The sequence below is a fragment of the Nerophis lumbriciformis genome, linkage group LG20 (assembly GCF_033978685.3).
Source record: "Nerophis lumbriciformis linkage group LG20, RoL_Nlum_v2.1, whole genome shotgun sequence".
Classification (NCBI taxonomy): Eukaryota; Metazoa; Chordata; class Actinopteri; order Syngnathiformes; family Syngnathidae; genus Nerophis; species Nerophis lumbriciformis.
This window is the reverse complement of record NC_084567.2, coordinates 25,743,288-25,764,372: the sequence shown is the minus strand read 5'-3', so window position 1 is coordinate 25,764,372 and position 21,085 is coordinate 25,743,288. Positions and strand designations below refer to the sequence as shown.

General features: G+C 38.4%; 1 protein-coding gene across 3 annotated transcripts in view; it reads right to left on the bottom strand.

The window, feature by feature from the left end:
• chd1 (chromodomain helicase DNA binding protein 1) overlaps nucleotides 1–18,752 on the bottom strand; it is a 65,252-nt gene extending 46,500 nt beyond the window's left edge. Inside the window, exons 1-12 of one of the 3 annotated variants that reach the window (XM_061980685.2) lie at nucleotides 18,599–18,752; nucleotides 12,874–12,988; nucleotides 10,793–11,000; nucleotides 9,442–9,564; nucleotides 9,190–9,374; nucleotides 5,165–5,436; nucleotides 4,804–5,029; nucleotides 3,760–3,860; nucleotides 2,814–2,992; nucleotides 2,541–2,665; nucleotides 2,247–2,463; nucleotides 800–889 (exon numbers count right to left, since the gene is read on the bottom strand). In XM_061980685.2, the coding sequence (XP_061836669.1) occupies nucleotides 800–889; nucleotides 2,247–2,463; nucleotides 2,541–2,665; nucleotides 2,814–2,992; nucleotides 3,760–3,860; nucleotides 4,804–5,029; nucleotides 5,165–5,436; nucleotides 9,190–9,374; nucleotides 9,442–9,564; nucleotides 10,793–11,000; nucleotides 12,874–12,926 (1,779 nt within the window). In that variant the 5' untranslated portion in view covers nucleotides 12,927–12,988; nucleotides 18,599–18,752. Of the gene's footprint in view, nucleotides 1–799; nucleotides 890–2,246; nucleotides 2,464–2,540; nucleotides 2,666–2,813; nucleotides 2,993–3,759; nucleotides 3,861–4,803; nucleotides 5,030–5,164; nucleotides 5,437–9,189; nucleotides 9,375–9,441; nucleotides 9,565–10,792; nucleotides 11,001–12,873; nucleotides 12,989–18,206; nucleotides 18,291–18,383; nucleotides 18,565–18,598 lie in introns of those variants that run through there. The other 2 variants (XM_061980686.2, XM_061980687.2) reach the window with 2 other exon arrangements.
• Nucleotides 18,753–21,085: the final 2,333 nt, after the last annotated feature.

Sequence of the window (21,085 nt, the reverse complement as noted above, 5' to 3'; positions counted from 1 at the left end):
ACAATTTAACAAATTATAGACCTGTTTCTTTACTTCCACAATTTTCTAAAATTATTGAAAAACTGTTCAATAACAGATTTCATTTATCGAATCGAAAATATTGAAATTCAACGCTATAGTGAATTCGCAAACAGTTAAAATTATCCACAAAGCAAACAATAACCTGCTACCCAAGAATGTACAACAATTCTTCTCAACAAAACAGGGGAGAAATATAACCTCAGATAAAAATTTTATTTCAAACATTTGTATGCACATACAACACTTAAAACCTATAGTATATCAATCAGTATGTAGAATTAAATTATGGAATGGATTAGGTAAATAAATCAAACAGTGTACTAATATGATTCAATTTAGGAAACTGTTCAAACGAGGTGTTAAAGTACAAAGAAGAAGAACCATGATAAAACTTCCGAACATATTGATAATCTTATTCATATCAATATATGAAATACAACTTCACCTTTTTAAAAAAAATGTTATTTATGGAGTATATTGTGAATAAATTGAGAACATATGGAAAAGAAAACTGGAAATTGTGATGTATCATGTTGTAATTGTATGCATGTTCGAAATAAACTCAAACCATAACCATAACCAATAATTGTGCAAGCCACAAAAGCAGGGAGCACATGTAAACTGTTCACTGCCAGTAATACTGAAAGTACTAAGGTCCTAGCAGCCCTGACGTGGACTAAAACAACAACTTGATTCTCCTTCAAATGAGCTTATAATGGAAAATCTAACAGAACAGAGTCTCAAATAAAAGGCTATAGATTAGAAAGTAGCCTCTTACCTTGTCTTTAAGAAGAATCTCATATGTGGTAAGCAGGATGTTGAATTTCAGCCTCTTGGCATGGACATGCATCCACTCGTGTGTCCTGATCTAGTAAATTGAGGCAAAAGGTGTAAAATGAGCACATTCAACAACACAACAGTAAATTGCAATTGCTAGCGTATGACTGCATCTGTCTGATTAGACAATAGGAATTTGACATGCACTAAACTATTATTCTCAAAATACTTTAGTTTTTCATTTGGATGTCACTAAGTATATTTGAGATTTCAATTATTTTAATTTCTACATTTTATCATCAAAAATGTCCTAAGTCTAAAAAATATTGTGAAACCTTAAAGATTGTTTGAACTTAAATTCAAATGCTGTAATTTCCGGTTTATAAACTGCTACTTTCCCCCCCACTTTAAACCCTGCGCTTTGTACAATGCTGCAGCGACTTTATAGATTTCTATGGGGTTTACGACCTTCAACATGCTACAATCACATTTTGCCTCGTCACATCAGATCAATGAAATTGTTCACATTAAAATAAACGCACTCACACAATCATGTGGTCAACTATTTTGCGCGTTATGGACTCCAATCATAATGTGGAATAAAGGACAAAATGCACACGACGAAAAAAACGGCAAAGACAATCTCGTCCATCGAAAAAAGTAAAACCCGCCGCACGGAACAAAAATCCACTACCACAACTGGCTCGAAAAGCCGGCCCTCGCACGCCGAAGAAGACAGAGCTCTCCGTTAAGAGTAGTTTTGTTAATGAACACAAGCGCCTTTGTAAATATTTAATTTTTCAAATGTGTACACCTGCAGCCTACAGACTTGTGCGGCAAAGTACAAAATACAATCCGACCAACAATTTGTTGCAGTCTACAGCCCGGAAATTAGGGTACGTTCAGTTATTAAACAAACAGTTCTTCAAACAAAATTCGGGAACATTCCTGTACCATAACGTCTATAAAAGCTGTGCCAGTCAAAATAGAAGCACACCAATAGAACTAAAAACAGTTGAACAATTTGACTACTTGTCCAGTTTCAAAATATGACTGTTAGTTATTGATCTGTGCAAATCGTGTTTACTATCACATAGTCAACATGTTTTAATTCGATCCTTGAAGGAAAAAAATATCTAATGCAGTTACATAAGTTTTAAAAAGCTGGTTTCAACCAGCAACAATTGCAGTAATTGTTTTTACTGGATGTAAAAAGTAAGGATGCCCTGATGTTGGTCATCTTGCAGTAGTCAAAATAATACAAATCTATAACATCCCCACCGACACACTGTAATTGTGGATCACTTGTTCTTTGGTTGAAACAAAAAAAGCTTAAGATTCTCGTTCACTTGCACAACTGATATTTAATACAAAAAAATCGCAGTAAAAAGTCACTTGAGACCAACTTAAGACAATGTGTGTTTGACTGTTTGACGTATTAATCTTACCATATTGCGACTGCGAATATCTCCTAGGTAGACAACAATATTCATCTGAGGAGCCCAAAGCTGGATTTCTCTTTGCCACGATGTTAAGGTAGAGAGGGGTACAACCAACAAGAAGGGCCCATATAGCTGGTGTTCATTAAACATATAGTTGAGAAAAGAGATGGTCTGGATGGTCTTCCCTAAACCCATCTCATCAGCAAGGATGCAGCTGTTACCTCTATGAATACAGACAACAAGACAGGTTTAGTATGTTGAGGCTACAAATGAGGAAATGCAAGGTTGATTGAGTCTTACTTGCACCAGGAGTGGGCCATCCAGTTTAAACTGTCCAATTGGTAGTCCCGGAGTTCTAGCCCATCACCTCCAATGTAAAGTGGCTGTTTTTTCATAGGAGCAAATCTGGGTCTCTGCTTCAGAACCTTCAGAAAAAGAGAATCGGGTCGGTCAAACCTGCATCTAAAACAGCAATGCTTGTTTAATGCTAGTCAAAAATAAAACACTGACTGCAGCACTAAAGAAAACACACAGGTTGAGATATAATTTACTTTTACAACTGCAGGGGGTTACCTTGCACTCTCTGGATGGAATGTTCTTTGACTGGTTTCTGCTCATGTAGTCGTCAATACATTTTTGGAACTTCTTAGAAATCAGAGCTCCATCTTCCCAGCTGCATTCTGAATATGGCAATCCCTGCCACTTGCACAAGTAGTCTGGGTAACCAGCAGCTGACTTTTGGTTGGAATGACCTGGTGAAATATATTTTGTCATGAAAATCTATTGTAACCACATTTACCATATTATCCTGTGACAACCCCATAGGCCTACAATTACGGTACACTTGCTTTGTTTTGCACCATGTTCTGATGAAAAGACTCTGTACATTGCCAGAAAGCAGGCCAACCTATACATTTCAGTCAGTTAGCCTTTACAATCTTCCTTCACCAAATATTGCAGGCAATGTTGGGAATTTGTCATGTAAAAAAAACGAGGACACCCAATGGTAGTATACAGTTTTCACATGACCGTAATTAGCATCTGTGGAGCCCCCTAAGGGCCGTGCTCAGCATTCTTTGGAATACATGCAAGCAGACATGTAAAACAGATCAAGTCCAGAATGTGTCTGGAAAGGCGTTTTGCTAATTGGCAGTCATGTTTTCCAACTATTCTTGTTTAAATTCGACACATGAGGGCTTGCCATCCCCCCAAAAGTATGTATCAAATTCTGTGGTGATTCAGTAATCTTCAATTCAATCCCGACTAGAGCAGTCCAATTTAGGAGTTTAATAAAAGCGCCACTATGCGATGTATTTCTCCAAAAAAATTTAAAAATAGCCCAGGCAACACAGTAGGGGTGTGTGTGCGCGGTTTTGCCAAAGATTCTTAATGATATTAAAAATATAGTATATATTCAAGACATTTTAGATTTTAAATGCTGGTAATTATAAACCCTGTTCATTTAAATTTGGACCAAAAAAGAAATAAAAGGAAATACAAAACAACATTGAAAGCACACCTATGATTCTCTCCACAAGTTGGTACTGAGAGTGCAGGTCATCAATGAGTTCTTCCTGACAACTGACATATTCGATGTCTTCTGGTGATGCCGTCTTTAACCTGGAGGGAAATACATATCACCACAGATTACTGTATTTTCAGAGTGACATTTTAATTACACTAAAATAATAGTAATAATGGACAAACATACAATTTGTTTAGCTTTGGAAACAGTTGTGGGTAACATTCAAGTACTGTATATGAATATGATAGCCAGTGTTTACGAGAACCACAGCTCACCAGTTTTTTGGGATACGAGCTGTGGCTAATTGTTGCTTCAGGTACAAGAAAATATTCAATATACAAGCCTCCCCTGCACTAATGGGCGTAGCAAATGTCACAGTAAACCCCGTAACATCCAATCAAAACATCTGGTCTTACATGCTAGCATTAGCTTATAGCCAGCAAGACATAACTAGTGTCTTCCAATCAGTGTAAGAAAAAAACAGTGTGGAAGACAGTGATGAGAAGAAGTGGATGATATTTGTTGAATTAATGCAACAAATCATTGAAAACCATGATCAAGTGTGCGTCGAGCAGACTTAGCGAGGTCGTACGAGCGTAGCACTTTACAATCGGCACCATACTGGACCAGGAGTCGATTATGCCAGCCAAAGATGCTAAAAAATAGTTTTAAATGGAGGACATTTATCAACGCAAATATGGAGATGTTGCTGATGGTGTGTTTGATTGAGAAGCAGCTCGCAGGAGATATCAGTAAAGTCCGCCCTCCAAGGTAAATGCTGTACATTACATTACTTAATAAACAATTGTAGTTTTTGTAGTATATTCTATTGTATTATTTTTGTACAATATTCCTTATCTAGAAGTTACATTATCTTATTAAACAGCATGCTATATGTTAAAATGGTGGTGTTTTGGAGGGCCACACAGCTTAATTTGTTTTCAAATCATTTCAATGGGGCACTTTGATTTGAGATTATTTTGAGTTATGAGGTAGCACTACAGTATGTGGAAAATAGTAAGAGATTGCTGTTTTTACCATTTCTTTTTCTCCTGTTCCTTCTTCTTAAAATTGTCCAGTTTCTTCATACCCCTGACGTTCTGCAACTTAAGGGTCTCCTCAGTCTCCCACGTGTTATGAATATGTGCCCAGTTTTTCCACTTGATTAGATACTGGTGTTCCCCTAACTCCTTGTTGGGGTTGAAATTGGTATTAGGGTCTCCATCAGCTTCTACAGCATATACCGTAGTTACACTTCCTACCGCTGGAACAGAAGACAAAAAAAACATATTTACACTTTTGCACATTTGAACAATACATTTCCTTTATTATGGCAGCATTCTTACCTTCCAGAAGTAACAGATGAGCAACAATAACAATAATGTGTAATGTTTCTTACCCCTTTTCCTTCCACTTCTGCTATCCATCACTCGCTCCAGTGTTTCAAATTCATCTTCCTCAGGTTGTGGGACATCTTCCCCAAGAACTTCCACTAGGTCATCAGAGTCGGTCTTCAGTTCCTCATCTTCCTTGTAGCTGATGTTGACTGTAGCCTGCCGCCGCGGCCCAGCAGAGGCTGCCTTTTGATAGTCGTCATCCTCATCGTCTGAAGACGAACGTTTCTGGGATTTCTTGTTCTGGGAGCTGCTCTTGCCATTACGAAAATTAACCCTGACAAGAAGTAACAAAGTTAACTGTGCACAGAAAGCCCATAGGTTTTCTTATGACTTGAGCAACCAATATGGAATATAATACATACAACTAACTCATATAATTGTTTATTGGGGAATTTAAACTTCTTCAAAGTAGTTACATTCGGAACTCAATCAGAAACATGTGGAATAGGGATGTCCCGATCCAGGTTTTTGCACTTCCGATCCGATACCGATATTGTTTTTGCATTTCCGATCCGATACCGGCCTATCCGAGCATGTATTAAAGTTTAAAGTTATTTAGCCTACTTAGTTGTCAGAATCATGTTGAAAAGGGTTTTAGTACTCTTGATAACAACTAGCCAGCTGAATTAGGGGAGTTTGAATAATACACAATGGTTGGTAACAAGAAACTGACCTGTTTATTCAAGGATAAACACAAAATAGACAAAATTATACATGACAAACAGAAATGGCATCATTGAACTAGGGCTGGGCGATATGGCCTTTTTTTAATATTGCGATATTTTAAGGCCATATTGCGATACACAATATATATCTGGATATTTTGCCTTAGCCTTGAATGAACACTTGATGCATATAATCACAGCAGTATGATGATTCTATGTGTTTTGATTGAGACTTTTATTAGTAGGTTGCACAGTGAAGTACGTATTCCGTACAAGACCACTAAATGGTAACACCCAAATAAGTTTTTCAACTTGTTTAAGACGGGGTCCACTTAAATTGATTCATGATACAGATATATCTGCCGTTTCTTTTCTTTTCTCCTCTGCTCCCCCTTATCCCTTGTGGAAGGGGAGACACACAGATCCGGTGGCCATGGATGGGGTGCTGGCTGTCCGGGGTCGGGACCCGGGGTGGACCGCTCGCCTGTATATCGGTTGGGAACATCTCTGCGCTGCTGACCCGTCTCCGCTCGGGATGGTTTCCTGCTGACCCCACTGTGGACTGTACTCTTACTGTTATGCTGGATCCACTATGGACTGGACTCTCACAATATTATGTTAGACCCACTCGACATCCATTGCATTCGGTCTCCCTAGAGGGGGGGGGTTACCCACATATGCGGTCCTCTCCAAGGTTTCTCATAGTCATTCACATCGACGTCCCACTGGGGTGAGTTTTTCCTTGCCCTTATGTGGGCTATACCGAGGATGTCGTTGTGGCTTGTGCAGCCCTTTGAGACACTTGTGATTTAGGGCTATATAAATAAACATTGATTGATTGATTGATTGATATATACTATCATCATAATACAGTCATCACACAAGATAATCACATTGAATTATTTACATTATTTATAATCCAGGGTGTGGAGGGGGGCGCCGGATGTAAGTGTCAAAAAGACAGCCAAAAGAGTTTGATATGAGAATAAATCTAAAGTTAAAATATAGGGTAGAAATGCACCCATTTGCAGGAAATGCAGTCTTGATTTTCAAAATGTTCTTTCAAGGCTTGCATGTCTACATTCAAACATTCTTCTTCATACTGCATTAATATATGGTACTTTTAAACTTTCATGCAGCGAAGGAAATCACAACTAAAAAAATCACTATTTTTTTCATACGGTGTTGATGTGGAACTTTTTGCCATTTTGATGGTGTGGAGTCTGGACGTGTGGCACCGAATGAAGATAGGCGTCTCGACAGACGTCACAATATTTGAACAATGATGACAAAAACTGTTGTCTCTGTCGTGTCCGTGTGTCGAAAATTGTTAAGCGCTTATTTTTTTATTTGATTTTGTGCGTGGCATAGATTTGCCGTGCGCAGAGGACGTTTGAGCAGGCGCGCACCTTAGCGGCTGCGCTAGCATCACAGCTAACGTTAGCCATGCCGCTACCTTGCTCTCTGCTGGGAGAGGACGTATACGTATGTGACGTATGACGTGACAGTATGTGACGTGTGTAAGAAGGTGCGCTCGCTGTCTGTGAGGGAGACACAGGAAAGAGTGAGAAGAGCCTGTCGTGTAATGCCAGCAGCTAAAAGCAACTGCGTGAGAATTGTGGATGTGTTGAAGGTGTGCTGGAAAATGCGGAACGGAAATTACGGAGCAGCAGAAAAGTGGAATGTATTATTTAAATACACGGACCGGAGTTTTTTTTAAAACTGGATCTGGATCGGCATTTTCCCATGCCTTGCCGATACGCAATTTTTGGCAAATATCGGCAGCCGATCCGATCCAAATATCGGATCGGGACATCCCTAATGTGGAAGTCAAAAACTAGCATTAAAGCATCAACTGTGCAAGTGCTTTGTTTATTCTTTATGCTGCACCTAACAATACAGCGACCAGCACAGAAGTTATCTTGTAAGCAAACAAGAGACAGAGCAGTGAGTCAGCATACATTATTACTGCTAGAAGTAAAAAATGTTAACTTGTTTCACTACTCAGAATCATGCTGTAGAGTACATAAAGCAAGGCCAAGTACATGCCTGCTAAGTACATTCAATACAGCACTGGTCCCCAATATTCGGTCCGTAAATTTCGAATATTTTATTTTGATACAAATCCTCATTTCTGCCCATGTATCACAATATAGCACTTGATCGAGCCTCCTCCATCCTTGCGCACAGCTACGATAAGCTAGCAAAACGAGTTGCAAGAACTCAAGATTGGGTCCCACTGATTCTGCATTAAGGTGAGTTTATTTAGGTGTGATAATACGGTACTGTAGTGCTTGGTTTGATACATGTCATTAATAGTTTTTCCCCTTTCTTGATATTACATTATTATGCCACCCCGAACCCGAATGTTAGTGTGTACAAATCTTAAGCATCTGAAGATTCAATAACAATTCAGAGTGCTTTATTATAATGATTATGACGTTTTTCAATACATCTCCCCCCCACCTCACCGGCCCTTACAGAATTTCTTTTGAATTATTATTAGAGAAAGAGCAGTGTACTAAGTCAAATTTCAACATACCTGGCCAATAAAGCGGATTCGGATTTGTCAGCATTAAATGAAATCATAGGATTTGATGCATCAACATACTCCTACTACAAAGCAGGCCAAGAGTTGGACACTAAAATAATTATAAAATCGTATTTTAAAAAACTGTTTTTATTACTGTTATTTTTGATTCAAACAAAATATAATACACTAAAGAAAATATGTTACTATTTGTAATAACTGTTACTATGGTGACCAAGACTGTTTTACTCTTGAATATACTTCCATCATTCATTTTCTACCGCTTGTCCCTCTCAGGGTCGCGGGGGTCCTGGTGCCTATCCCAGCTAAATTTGGGCGGAAGACGGGGTATTTGTATGTTCTAATAGAGGAAAATTTAATGGTGTGGGTGCTCACTTTGATGTTGTTCACATTTGAATTAATTGAAGACACTAAAATCAATTGTTACCATTCTGGCAACTAATTTGCCTTTTGGATGGCCTAAACATACTGGAAAACGGCTTAAATCTTGCAAGCATGTGCATCCTGGGAAAAATGTAGATATTTAAAGGGTTGAAGACACAAACCTGCAAAACCTGCTACTGGAGAGGGAGAAATCCTTGCATCAGTGCCAGGTTGCCATGGAATTTGGTGCATCAGAAGCAAATAGTCATTTGGGATTGCATGGACCATTTTAAGTGGATTAGGGACAAATGTCCTTTGTTTTCTGTTTAATTGTATTGCATTGTTTATGGTGTTATATTTTTACAAGATGGCACGGGCAAAAAAAAGGGGCCGCAAGCAGCACTTTGGTTCTCATTTGTATTACCTTCCAAAAGATGATAAAACTTACTTGGTGGGTGGCTTTTGACTTTTGATGGTGTGACAGGGCTCATAGTCTGACGCCGTTTCATCACTGTTGTTTTCCACAGACGAGTCGGATCCAGATCCACTACCCGATCCAGAGTCAGAAGAGCCAGAATTTCTTCTCCTTTTGGATCCACTTGATGAGTCTGATTCATCGCTACTTGACGAGTCCTGGAATCATTGAAAAATAACAATCACTGTTTAGGAAGTAACAGTATTACACATTACACAGTATTACCTCATCAGATCCAGTATTTGAGGAGCTTTGTCTCTGCTGCTGTTGCTGCTGCTGCTGCTGCTGCTGTTTCCTGAGCATAGCAGATCGTTGCACTGCTAGAATACTTGGATTGGACTTCCAGAACTGAGTGAAAGTGGAAGAGAAATATTTAACAATCAGTGAGTCAAAAAACTGAACATTATACAAGGTGTCCAAACTGAACCATTATAGAGGGGTCTTTTTAAGACCTTCTAGCATTTTGCAGTGAACATGATGTATCAATTTTACACAATGCAAAAGCCACCACATCTTTGACTAATCACCCATCCATCCATCCATCCATTTTCTACTGCTTGTTCCTAACGGGGTCACGGGGGTGCTGGAGCCTATCTCAGCTGCACACTATCCTATAATAACATAGCTAATGTTGGGTGGACAAAGAGAGAAAATTCTAATCTTGAGTAACGTTGTACTGCTAATGTCAGCTAAAAACTTGCAATATAATGTGAATTATATTTATATAGTGGTTTTCTCTAGAGACTCAAAGCGTTTAACATAGTGAAACCCATTATCTACATCTTTAGGTTACATTTAAACCAGTGATGGTGGCACTGAGACCAGGTGGGTAAAGTGTCTTGCCCAAGGACACAATGGTAGTGACTAAGATGGCAGAAGCAGGAATTGAACATGGAACCCTCAAGTTGCTGGCACGGCCACTCTACCAACCGAGCCACCCCAATAAAAAAACTAAAATATCATAAGTGAATATGCTCCATTTTAAGGTGAAATAAGTAAGAGACTAAAATAGAAAAAGTGCCAAACATAGGGTTGTTGAATGCATTTTACAAGTATTTTAATCTCTTGATAATAGAGAGTTCTGATTTTTGATTATATTACTGTGTACTTAAAACAACTGAAGTGCTTTGTTGAAATCAAAGGCTGTATAATGCAGTATGTAGTGTGTGTATGTACAGAGGGATGTCACTGTGTATTTACTCAGTTCTTTGAAGATTCAACTTTCGGTGCACTAAACATGTCTTTGTAAAAGACAATCCCAAAAGAAAAAAGTCATCAAAGGCGGAGCTATATTTCACTTTTCTGTTTTGCATTATTGAACTTTGCAGTTCCTAGTAAAGATTGTGTTGTACTTTTAGAATAATTAGGATCACATCGTAAAACACATGAATTAATTTTTTACGGCTTTTCGTTTGATCAAAACTTTTATAACAAATTATAATTACAAAGATCCTGGAGAGTCTGCTAAAGAGACTTCATTATCAGAGATCATTCAACAAGTTCTAGCTATTTGTGTGGAAAATTAGCATTGAATAAAATAAAAGCATTCAAGAAAGAAGCTTCAAATAATGCTTACATCAGCGCCGTCAATGTTGGACTTATTTGGGGGTTCAATCTTTTCCTTGGATTTTTCTGTCTCAGAATCAGACTGGCTGCCAGAGTCTGAGCCGCTTCCTGAGTCACTGCTTCCTGACCGGCTGCTGCTGCTGGAGGAGCTAGAACTGGAACCTGAGCCTGACTTGGATGCTGATCGGGATCCAGAACCAGATTCATCATCAGAATTGCTGTTGTATTTGGGAAAGAAGAAAAAGAAGCATGTTAATGTTGTGCACATAGAACTGGACAAAAACCTGCATCATTATTAGAAGCTTCAAACAATTCAGTGTTTTCCATTGCATTACATTCCTGGGGGGCAGTTGTACAAATATGCGCACTGTGTACTGCAATTGCTCCTTGACAGTCACAGGTGCACGTGCACAGCAACTGTGGGTGAGGTGATAATGGATACGGAGTACTGATACAAACGTGCTCGGATAGCATAGTATCGCAATCGCTCCTCTACGGTTATATTACACACATTATCATCATAGACAGTACAGAGGTACTTCAACTTACAATCATTTTGAGATATGAGTTATCAATGAGCTTTTTGTTAATTTAAGTTAAGAGCATCCCTGCTGCCGCAGTTACAGTAGTGACTGTACACAGACGGACACAATCCTGCCCCTCAAACCACCGGAATTGAAAAAGTTAGTGTGAAGAAGAAGAAGCGGGTGACCGAATGAGAGAAACAAACCATGACAAACATGTTCGACTGATTAGCTGACCCGGCGAGTCGATCTAACCGGAGCATCGTCAGTCTGCATCAAACAAAACTGCAGCCAGCCTTCGCGGCCAGACATGTATCCATGCTGTGCTTGTTTAATGTTTCAGTTTGTTCAGTCTAGTCCTGACATAACAAACTGTACAGTCGAGCATTACCAAATCTTGCTGTCAACTCTGACCCCTAGTCTGCCACTCAAAAACATCTGTGTGCAACATAAACACTAGTTCCTATTGATTGTTACACGACGGAGAAGAAGCCTGTAGAAGACACCTACAAAAGTCTATTACCCAAGGTAAATGCTGAACAATATATTACAATATTTCATAAACCTATTGTAGTCATTTTGACAGTAAATGCTATTTTATTGTTTTTTAAACAATATTTCTTATCTCAAAGTTTATTTTACTTTTTAAAGGGAATGCTACATGTTAAAATTGTGTTTTGGGAGAGCCAAGCAACAATTGAATTGATTTAATTTAACAGGCAGGGCTGATTCAAGATACGAGTGTTTTGAATTACAAGCTCGGTCGTGCAGCCAATTGAGCTCGTAAATTGAGGTAATACAGTATTAGAAAGAGTCCAAAATAATCCACAAGGTCACACTGAAGACATATCACTGAGTGAATGTGATCGCTCGTCTACAAGTGATAGAGAACAGATGATACATTATAAATGTGAACACTAAACATGATAAATGATTGTTTAATAAAATAGCAACGTATAGAACTGTTCTGTATGGAATATATAAATTGGTACCTCAGCTTGCAAATGCCCTATATTACAAATTTTGGGATTCGCACTGTGTCTCAGCTAACTGTTATGAGTTAAGTTGTGAGCAAAAATGCAGGCTACGAGCCTCCCCACTACTAGTTAGCATAGCTAATGTCACAGTGAACCCTGTAAGATCACAACCAACACATCCGGTGTCTCACTCACTAGCATAAGCTAATAAGCAAGACACAACTTTGTTTTTCCAACCATGAATGTGAAGAACAATGTTGAGAAGAAGTGGACAAAATTCATTGAATTAAAAGAAATAATGGGAAAAAAATATTAAGGTGTGCATGTAGTGAGTATTTTTTTAATGAAAATATCCATCATATAACCAATTAAAACGTGTATGTCAATGCATCACTGTACTTTAAATGACTTGTGTTATCTGGTGATATGTCAAAAATAAAAGAGACAAAGTTGAATGAACTTGACCTTCAGGTAAGGTTAATATTACATACAATTCAGAGAATGTGGTCTATTTCTGTGAAAAAAAGGTTGTGCTCATTGTGAAGCTTTATTGAAATCATCAAATGAATGTAAAGTAAAATATGGAATACCTTGATTCTCCACTGCTGTTGCTGACACTTTCATCCTCACTACGTCCTGCCATCCTAACGTCTAGAATGTAGACGTGCCTCAAATATATATTCTGTATACTGCAACGTCCTTCACCTGCAATGAAAGAACATATACCGGTACACCATAAAATATGCTGCATAAAAAACAAGTAACATCATAATTAACAAGAACAGGGGGGTGGGGGGTCCAAACTTATACCAGACACCTGACACATTTTGTTCAAAAAACAAGCTCTCGTACTGACTGGTATAAACAAGCTATGGAAATAATATCAGTGGAAAAAAATGCATTTAGTTTAGATAATAATGAGTCATATATTGGAATATGGGATCCATTATTTAAATTTGTTTTAACTATTAAAAGGAACCTAAAATATGACTTATTTTATCTTTGTGGAAAATATTGGACAATGTGTTGTCACGCTTATGAATTTATTCACAATATACTCCATAAGTTTTAACAATAAAAATAAATAAATAATAATTGGTGAAGCAAGTTATGTTTCGTATGGTGAGATGAGTAAGATTATCTTGAAAATTAATGGATGGATGAGATAAATTCAGAATGTTTATCATGGTTCTTCTTCTTTGTACTTTGGTAAACACTTTAAGTTTGAAGTAATAATTTAATTCCACATACTGATATACTGGAGGTCTTAAGTGTTGTACGTGCGTACAAATGTTTTAAATTAAATTTTTCTCTAAGATTATATTTCTCCTCTTTTGTTAAAATGTGTTGTATATTATTGTGTAGCAGATTGTAATTTGCTTAGTGTTGAATTTTAGGTCTAGAACAGTGGTGTCAAACTCGATTTTATTGAAGGCCACATCGCAGTTATGGTTGCCCTCAGAGGGCCACGTTTAACAATGAGTAAAATATGAATATACATGTACATATATATAATACATTAACAATATTTTTTTTTTACATAAGCTGCAAAAAAAATCTTAAAATTTTACTTTAAAAACTGGCAGCTCAGTCACCAGAATTTTACAATAAAAACAGTGGTTTTTTTTGTTAAAGCATATAAAAAAAATGAACAAATGGAATGGAAAAACAATACCACTGTTTTTAGCAGTAACATTCAAGCAACAGAGCTGCCAGTTTTTTTGTTTTTTTTACCATAAAATCTTGTTTCAATGGTTTTTTTTGGTTAGTTTTTTAATGTTTTAGTGTCTTACTGTATATGGCAAAAAACAGTACCAAAGTTGATTTTATGGTAAAAAACTCAAGTCGGCGGAATTTAACCGTAAAATCTGTTGTCAATTTTACAGTCTACAATTTAAATGATAATTTATTTTGAAATCATAAGTCAAGCAGATATTTAAGTACAGTATTTATCTTTATTTTACCCAAAAATATTTTTGGAATACATGATAATATAATATTTTGATGCTGATAATATTGCATTTTAAAAGATATGCAACTGCATGCAGTACATGATTTTTAATGTCAAAAGGAAAATAAATAAGAATAAGAATAGGAATAAAAAAATACTAAGCATTTTTAGGGATGTCCGATAATATCGGCCGATAAATGCTTTAAAATGTAATATCGGAAATTATCGGTAACTGTTTCAAAAAGTAAAATTTATGACTTTTTAAAAAGCCGCTGTGTACACGGACGTAGGGAGAACTACAGAGCGCCAATAAACCTTAAGCCTTTGCGTGCCGGCCCAGTCACGTAATATCTACGGCTTTTCACACACACAGAATGCAAAGCATACTTGGTCAACAGCCATACAGGTCACACTGAGGGTGGCCGTATAAACAACTTCAACACTGTTACAAATATGCGCCACACTGTGAACCTACACCAAACAAGAATGACAAACACATTTCGGGAGAACATCCGCACCGTAACACAACATAAACACAACAGAACAAATACCCAGAACCCCTTGCAGCACTAACTCTTCCGGGACGCTACAATATACACCCCTCGCTACCCTCTACCCCCCAGACCCCGCCGCATCCTCCACCCCCATCTCCCGAATTCGTAGGTCTCAAGGTAGTATACTCCGGACTGAAGCTGTGTGCCTTCATTGTTTTTGTAGCTGTTGTTTTGAGGCATGTTTAAAAAAAAATAAAAAAAATAATGCACTTTGTGAAAGTCAAAGTTTAGTATTTCTCATAGTTGTAATGGGTATCAGAATTATCTCAGGGAGGGCATGTCCCAAATTCCAAGCTGTTTTGAGGCTTGTTAAAAAAAATAATGCACTTTGTGACTTCAATAATAAATATGGCAGTGCCATGTTGGCACTTTTTTTTTCCATAACCGGAGTTGAAGTTGTTCTCTTATTTTGGAAAACCTTGTTTTTGATTGATTGATTGAAACTTGTATTAGTAGATTGCACAGTACAGTACATATTCCGTACAATTGACCACTAAATGGTAACACCCCAATAAGTTTTTCAACTTGTCTAAGTCGGGGTCCACATTAATCAATTCATTGTAAAGTTACATTGTTTAATGCATCCAGCGGGGCAACACAACAAAATTACGCATAATAATGTGTTAATTCCACGACTGTATATATCGGTATCGGTTGATATCGGAATCGGTAATTAAAAGTTGGATAATACGGAATATCGGATATCGGCAAAAAACCCATTATCGGACATCTCTAGTATTTATCTTTATTTTACCAAAAATATTTTTGGAATACATGATAATATTGATTGATTGATTGAGACTTTTATTAGTAGATTGCACAGTGAAGTACATATTGCGTACAATTGACCACTAACTAACACCCGAATAAGTTTTTCAACTTGTTTAAGTCGGGGTCCATATAATATTTCACGGTGGTACAGGGGTTAGTGCATGTGCCTCACAATACGAAGGTCCTGAGTAGTCCTGAGTTCAATCCCGGGCTCGGGATCTTTCTGTGTGGAGTTTGCATGTTCTCCCCGTGACTGCGTGGGTTCCCTCCGGGTACTCCGGCTTCCTCCCACAACCAAAAACATGCACCTGGGGATAGGTTGATTGGCAACACTAAATTGGCCCTAGTGTGTGAATGTGAGTGTGAATGTTGTCTGTCTATCTGTGTTGGCCCTGCGACTTGTCCAGGGTGTACCCCGCCTTCCGTCCGAATGCAGCTGAGATAGGCTCCAGCACCCCCCGCAACCCCAAAAAGGGACAAGCAGTAGAAAATGGATGGATGTTGATAATATTGAATTCTAGAAGATATGCAACTGCATGCAGTACATGATTTTTAATGTCAAAAGGGAAATAAATAAGAATAGGAATAAAAAAATATTAAGCATTTTATTAACGCATATTATTTCTAGGCTTTCGCGGGCCACACAAAATTATGTGGCTGGCCAGATTTGGCCCCCGGGCCTTGAGTTTGACAACTGTGGTCTAGAACAGTGTTTTTCAACCACTGTGCTGTGGCACACTAGTGTACTGTGAGATATTGTCTGGTGTGCCGTGGGGGATTATGTAATTTCACGTAATTGGGTTAAAAATATTTTTTGCAAACCAGTCATTATAATCCCTAAATGTGCCGTTGTTGAGTGTCTGTACTGTCTAGAGCTCGGCAGAGTAACCGTGTAATACTCTTCCATACCAGTAGGTGGCAGCAGGTAGCTAATTGCTTTGTAGATGTCGGGAAAGGCGACAATGGTTTGCAGGTAAAAAGGTGTCTTATGCTTAAACCAAAAATATGAAAAGGCAAAACTAAAACTGAACTGGCTGCAAAGTAAACAAAAACAGAATGCTGTACGACAGCAAAGACTTACAGCGTGTGGAGCAGACGGCGTCCACAAATGACATGACAATCAACACCCAAATAGGAGCGTAAAACGTGAATTGCATTTATATAGCGCTTTTTCTCTAGTGACTCAAAGCGTTTTACATAGTGAAACACAACATCTAAGTTACATTTAAACCAGTGTGGGTGGCACTGGGAGCAGGTGTGTAAAGTGTCTTGCCCAAGACACAACGGCAGTGACTAGGATGGCAGAAGCTGGGATCGAAACTGGAACCCTCAAGTTGCTGACACGGCCACTCTATCAACCGAGCTATACCGCTTTGAGTCACTAGAGAGAGAAAAAAGCGCTATATAAATATAATTCACTTCAAGACAAAAACTAAAACACTACACACAGGAAAACACCAAAAAACTCCAAATAAGTCACAGCGTGATGTGACAGGTCGTGACAGTACACCTACTTTGATACAAGAGCTATAGTGATGCATGCTTGGTTATGGTTGGAATTCATATCCAACAATTGCGAGAACGACTTTTTATTGTCAATATCGGCTGCTGGGTTTCTTTTTTTAATGTTTTCTGCTGGTAGTGTGCCTCGGGATTTTTTCAATGAAAAAAATGGGCCTCAACTCAGGAAAGGTTGAAAAACACTGGTCAAGAACATGTTTTGCTGTAATACATAAATCATCACATTTTCCCAGAGGTATGTTGTCTGTGTGATTAAAACCTTAATCAAAGTTTTAGTATTTTTGGGAACGTGCAAAATGGGCCTGTTAAACCATAAATACAGGATCCAAGAGGCTGGGCGAGCATTAATTAAAGTGACAGATGTATGGATGTAGCATTAGCCACAAGCGGTGTTTAAGCCCTTTGGCCCTGGCCGACTGGGGCCTAACAGGCCTTCACAACAATAGCCTATAAGTTGTTGAAAACAACCATTAGCCTAATGCTTGTATTTCACCCAAATATGATACACACTTCCAGTCATCAAAGTCTCAATGGTGACATACTGGTGTCAGTTAAGTCATCTGGTGATGGAAGACTTTTCCGTTCTGCAAGGCGACTAACAGCCAGCATAACAGCATTGGCTCATGGCGGGGGAAAATCGTTTATATAGACGCTGCTAACCAAACCACCATTAGTAAGGAAAACATAATAATAATAATAAATATACATGCACAAGTACGAAAAGCACTCGTTGGCTGCACAAATGCTAACATCAATGTCGCTACAACCACAATGTAAAAAACGGTGGCTGGTTGTTATGATAATGAGCAAAGGGATGCCACGCGATTGAAGGACATTGCGTAACGCGATGTGATAGTTTGCCGTGCGGGTATGAAAGTTATCGTGTTATATCGACGTGGTAAACATTAAGTGTGCGGCGAGATGCTAACCTAGCACAACAATTAGCCGGTTGTCAAGGAAAGTCGTTGGCTAGCGCAAGCGAGCACGAGGCTAGCACGGAAAGCTAACAAAAATGAGCGAACTTTGCGCGTCCGCTCAACCGGCGAGAATTCGGTCACGGGCGGCGAAATACCCGACGGTGAGTGCAACAAGCGTGGCGCCATGCAAATAAAGACGTTCGACGCACCTCGGCACGGCACTCGGCGTCCCAATGAGGCTTTAGAAAGCACACATATACAAATGAGCTAACTTCAACTCCATCTTGTTTTCATCCGACGCTCACTTCTCGCGGCTTTTAGCACATCAACATGCAAGCTTGACTTTTCTCATAACTATAGCACACGTCGTCGTAGCGCATAGTTACCTTTAACGCTGCTCTTAATCTGTCTTAATCCAGAGTTTCTTTATTTTGAGCAACAATATGTGAGGACGGCTACGGCTATGTTGCGTTAGCCATTAGCTAGCCAGCTAGCTACCCCGATTCGGGAAATCGGTCCTAAAATGAGCCAGCGGAGTCAAGCTTTGACTCTACCGTCTCTCAACTTATCAAAAAAAGGTAAACAATGAAAAAAGCTTTACGCTGAAATGGAGTTAGGAATCCCAAGGTGGCTGGTCAAGTGAGACAGAGTAAAGCGGGCATTTCATTCCAGGATGTTCGGACAGCCGGTCTCCGCCATGACGCCGTACATTCGCTCCACTCGGAAACCCCGCACAGTGACGTCATCACCGGACTGCTCACCTTCCATCTAGAATTGTTTTCTTTTTCTTTGGCTTAATAGCACCTTCAAAATGCAATCATTTATTATTCTAGTTATAAATGAAGATATTCAGTAGGGGTGTGGGAAAAAATCGATTCGAATTCGAATCGCGATTCTCACGTTGTGCGATTCAGAATCGATTCTCTTTTTTTTTTTTTTTTAGTTTTAATTTTTTTAATTAAAAAAAAAAAATCAATCCAACAAAACAATACACAGCAATACCATAACAATGCAATCCAATTCCAAAACCAAACCTGACCCAGCAACACTCAGAACTGCAATAAACAGAGCAATCGAGAGGAGACACAAACACAACACAGAACAAACCAAAAGTAGTGAAACAAAAATGAATATTATCAACAACAGTATCAATATTAGTTACAATTTCAACATAGCAGTGATTAAAAATCCCTCATTGACATTATCATTAGACATTTATAAAAATAAAAATAAGGCAGCACGGTGGAAGAGGGGTTAGTGCATCTGCCTCACAGTACGAAGGTCCTGAGCAGTCTTGGGTTCAATCCCGGGCTCGGGATCTTTCTGTGTGGAGTTTGCATGTCCTCCCTGTGACTGTGTGTGTTCCCTCCGGGTACTCCGGCTTCCTCCTACTTCCAAAGACATGCACCTGGGGATAGGTTGATTGGCAACACTAAATTGGCCCTAATGTGTGAATGTGAGTGTGAATGTTGTCTATCTATCTGTGTTGGCCTTGCGATGAGGTGGCGACTTGTCCAGGGTGTACACCGCCTTCCGCCCGATTGTAGCTGAGATAGGCTCCAGCGCCCCCCGCGACCCCAAAGGGAATAAGCGGTAGAAAATGGATGGATGGGATGGATAAAAAAAAGAACAATAGTGTCACAGTGGCTTACACTTGCATCGCATCTCATACGCTTGACAACACACTGTGTCCAATATTTTCACAAAGATAAAATAAGTCATATTTTTGGTTCATTTAATAGTTAAAACAAATTTACATTATTGCAATCAGTTGATAAAACATTGTCCTTTACAATTATAAAAGCTTTTTACAAAAATCTACTACTCTGCTTGCATGTCAGCAGACTGGGGTAGATCCTGCTGAAATCCTATGTATTGAATGAATAGAGAATTGTTTTAAATCGGGGGGAAAAAAATCGTTTTTGAATCAAGAATCGTGTTGAATTGAAAAAAAACAAAACGATTTTGAATCGAATCGTGACCCCAAGAATCAATATTGAATCAAATCGTGGGACACCCAAAGATTCACAACCCTAGTATTCAGTAATAAAAGAAAGGTAGAAGTTAGTTTATCCATAAACAATGTGAAAATTGAGAAGGTGTCTGAAATCAGATTTCTTGGGGTCATCCTAGATCAGGGGTCGGCAACCCAAAACATTGAAAGAGCCAAATTTGACCAAAAATACAAAAAACAAGTCTGTCTGGAGCCGCAAAAAATGAAAAGCCGTATATAAGTGTTATAATGAAGGCAACACATGATGTAAATGTCTATATTACCGTATTTTTCGGAGTATAAGTTGCACCGGCCGAAAATGCATAATAAAGAAGGAAAAAAACATATATATAAGTCGCACTGGAGTATAAATCGCATTTTTTTGGGAAATGTATTTGATAAAACCCAACACCAAGAATAGACATTTAAAAGGCAATTTAAAATAAATATAGAATAGTGAACAACAGGCTGAATAAGTGTACGTTATATGACGCATAAATAACCAACTGAGAACGTGCCTGGTATGTTAACGTAACATATTATGGTAAGAGTCATTCAAATAACTATAACATATAGAACATGCTATACGTTTACCAAACAATCTGTCACTCCTAATCGCTAAATCCCATGAAATCTTATACATCTAGTCTCTTACGTGAATGAGCTAAATAATATTATTTGATATTTTACGGTAATGTGTTAATAATTTCACACATAAGTCGCTCCTGAGTATAAGTCGCACCCCCGGCCAAAGTATGAAAAAAACTGTGATTTATAGTCCGAAAAATACGGAATAGCCTACTATCAAATTGACTGTGTCGCAGGCTCGAGCAAATCTTTGTTGACAGAAATGTTAAAATGTAATATTGTACACATTTTTACATTAGAAAACATTAGTAAATTAGTAACATTAGTAAATAGCATGTTAGCATTGATTAGCTTGCCAAATATGCCTGATTAGCACTCCAACAAGTCAATAACATCAACAAAGCTCACCTTTGTGCATTCACACACAGTACAAAACGTTTGGTGGACAAAATGAGACAAAGGAGTGGAATACGTAAACAAACTGTTGCGTCACAGTCCACACTATGG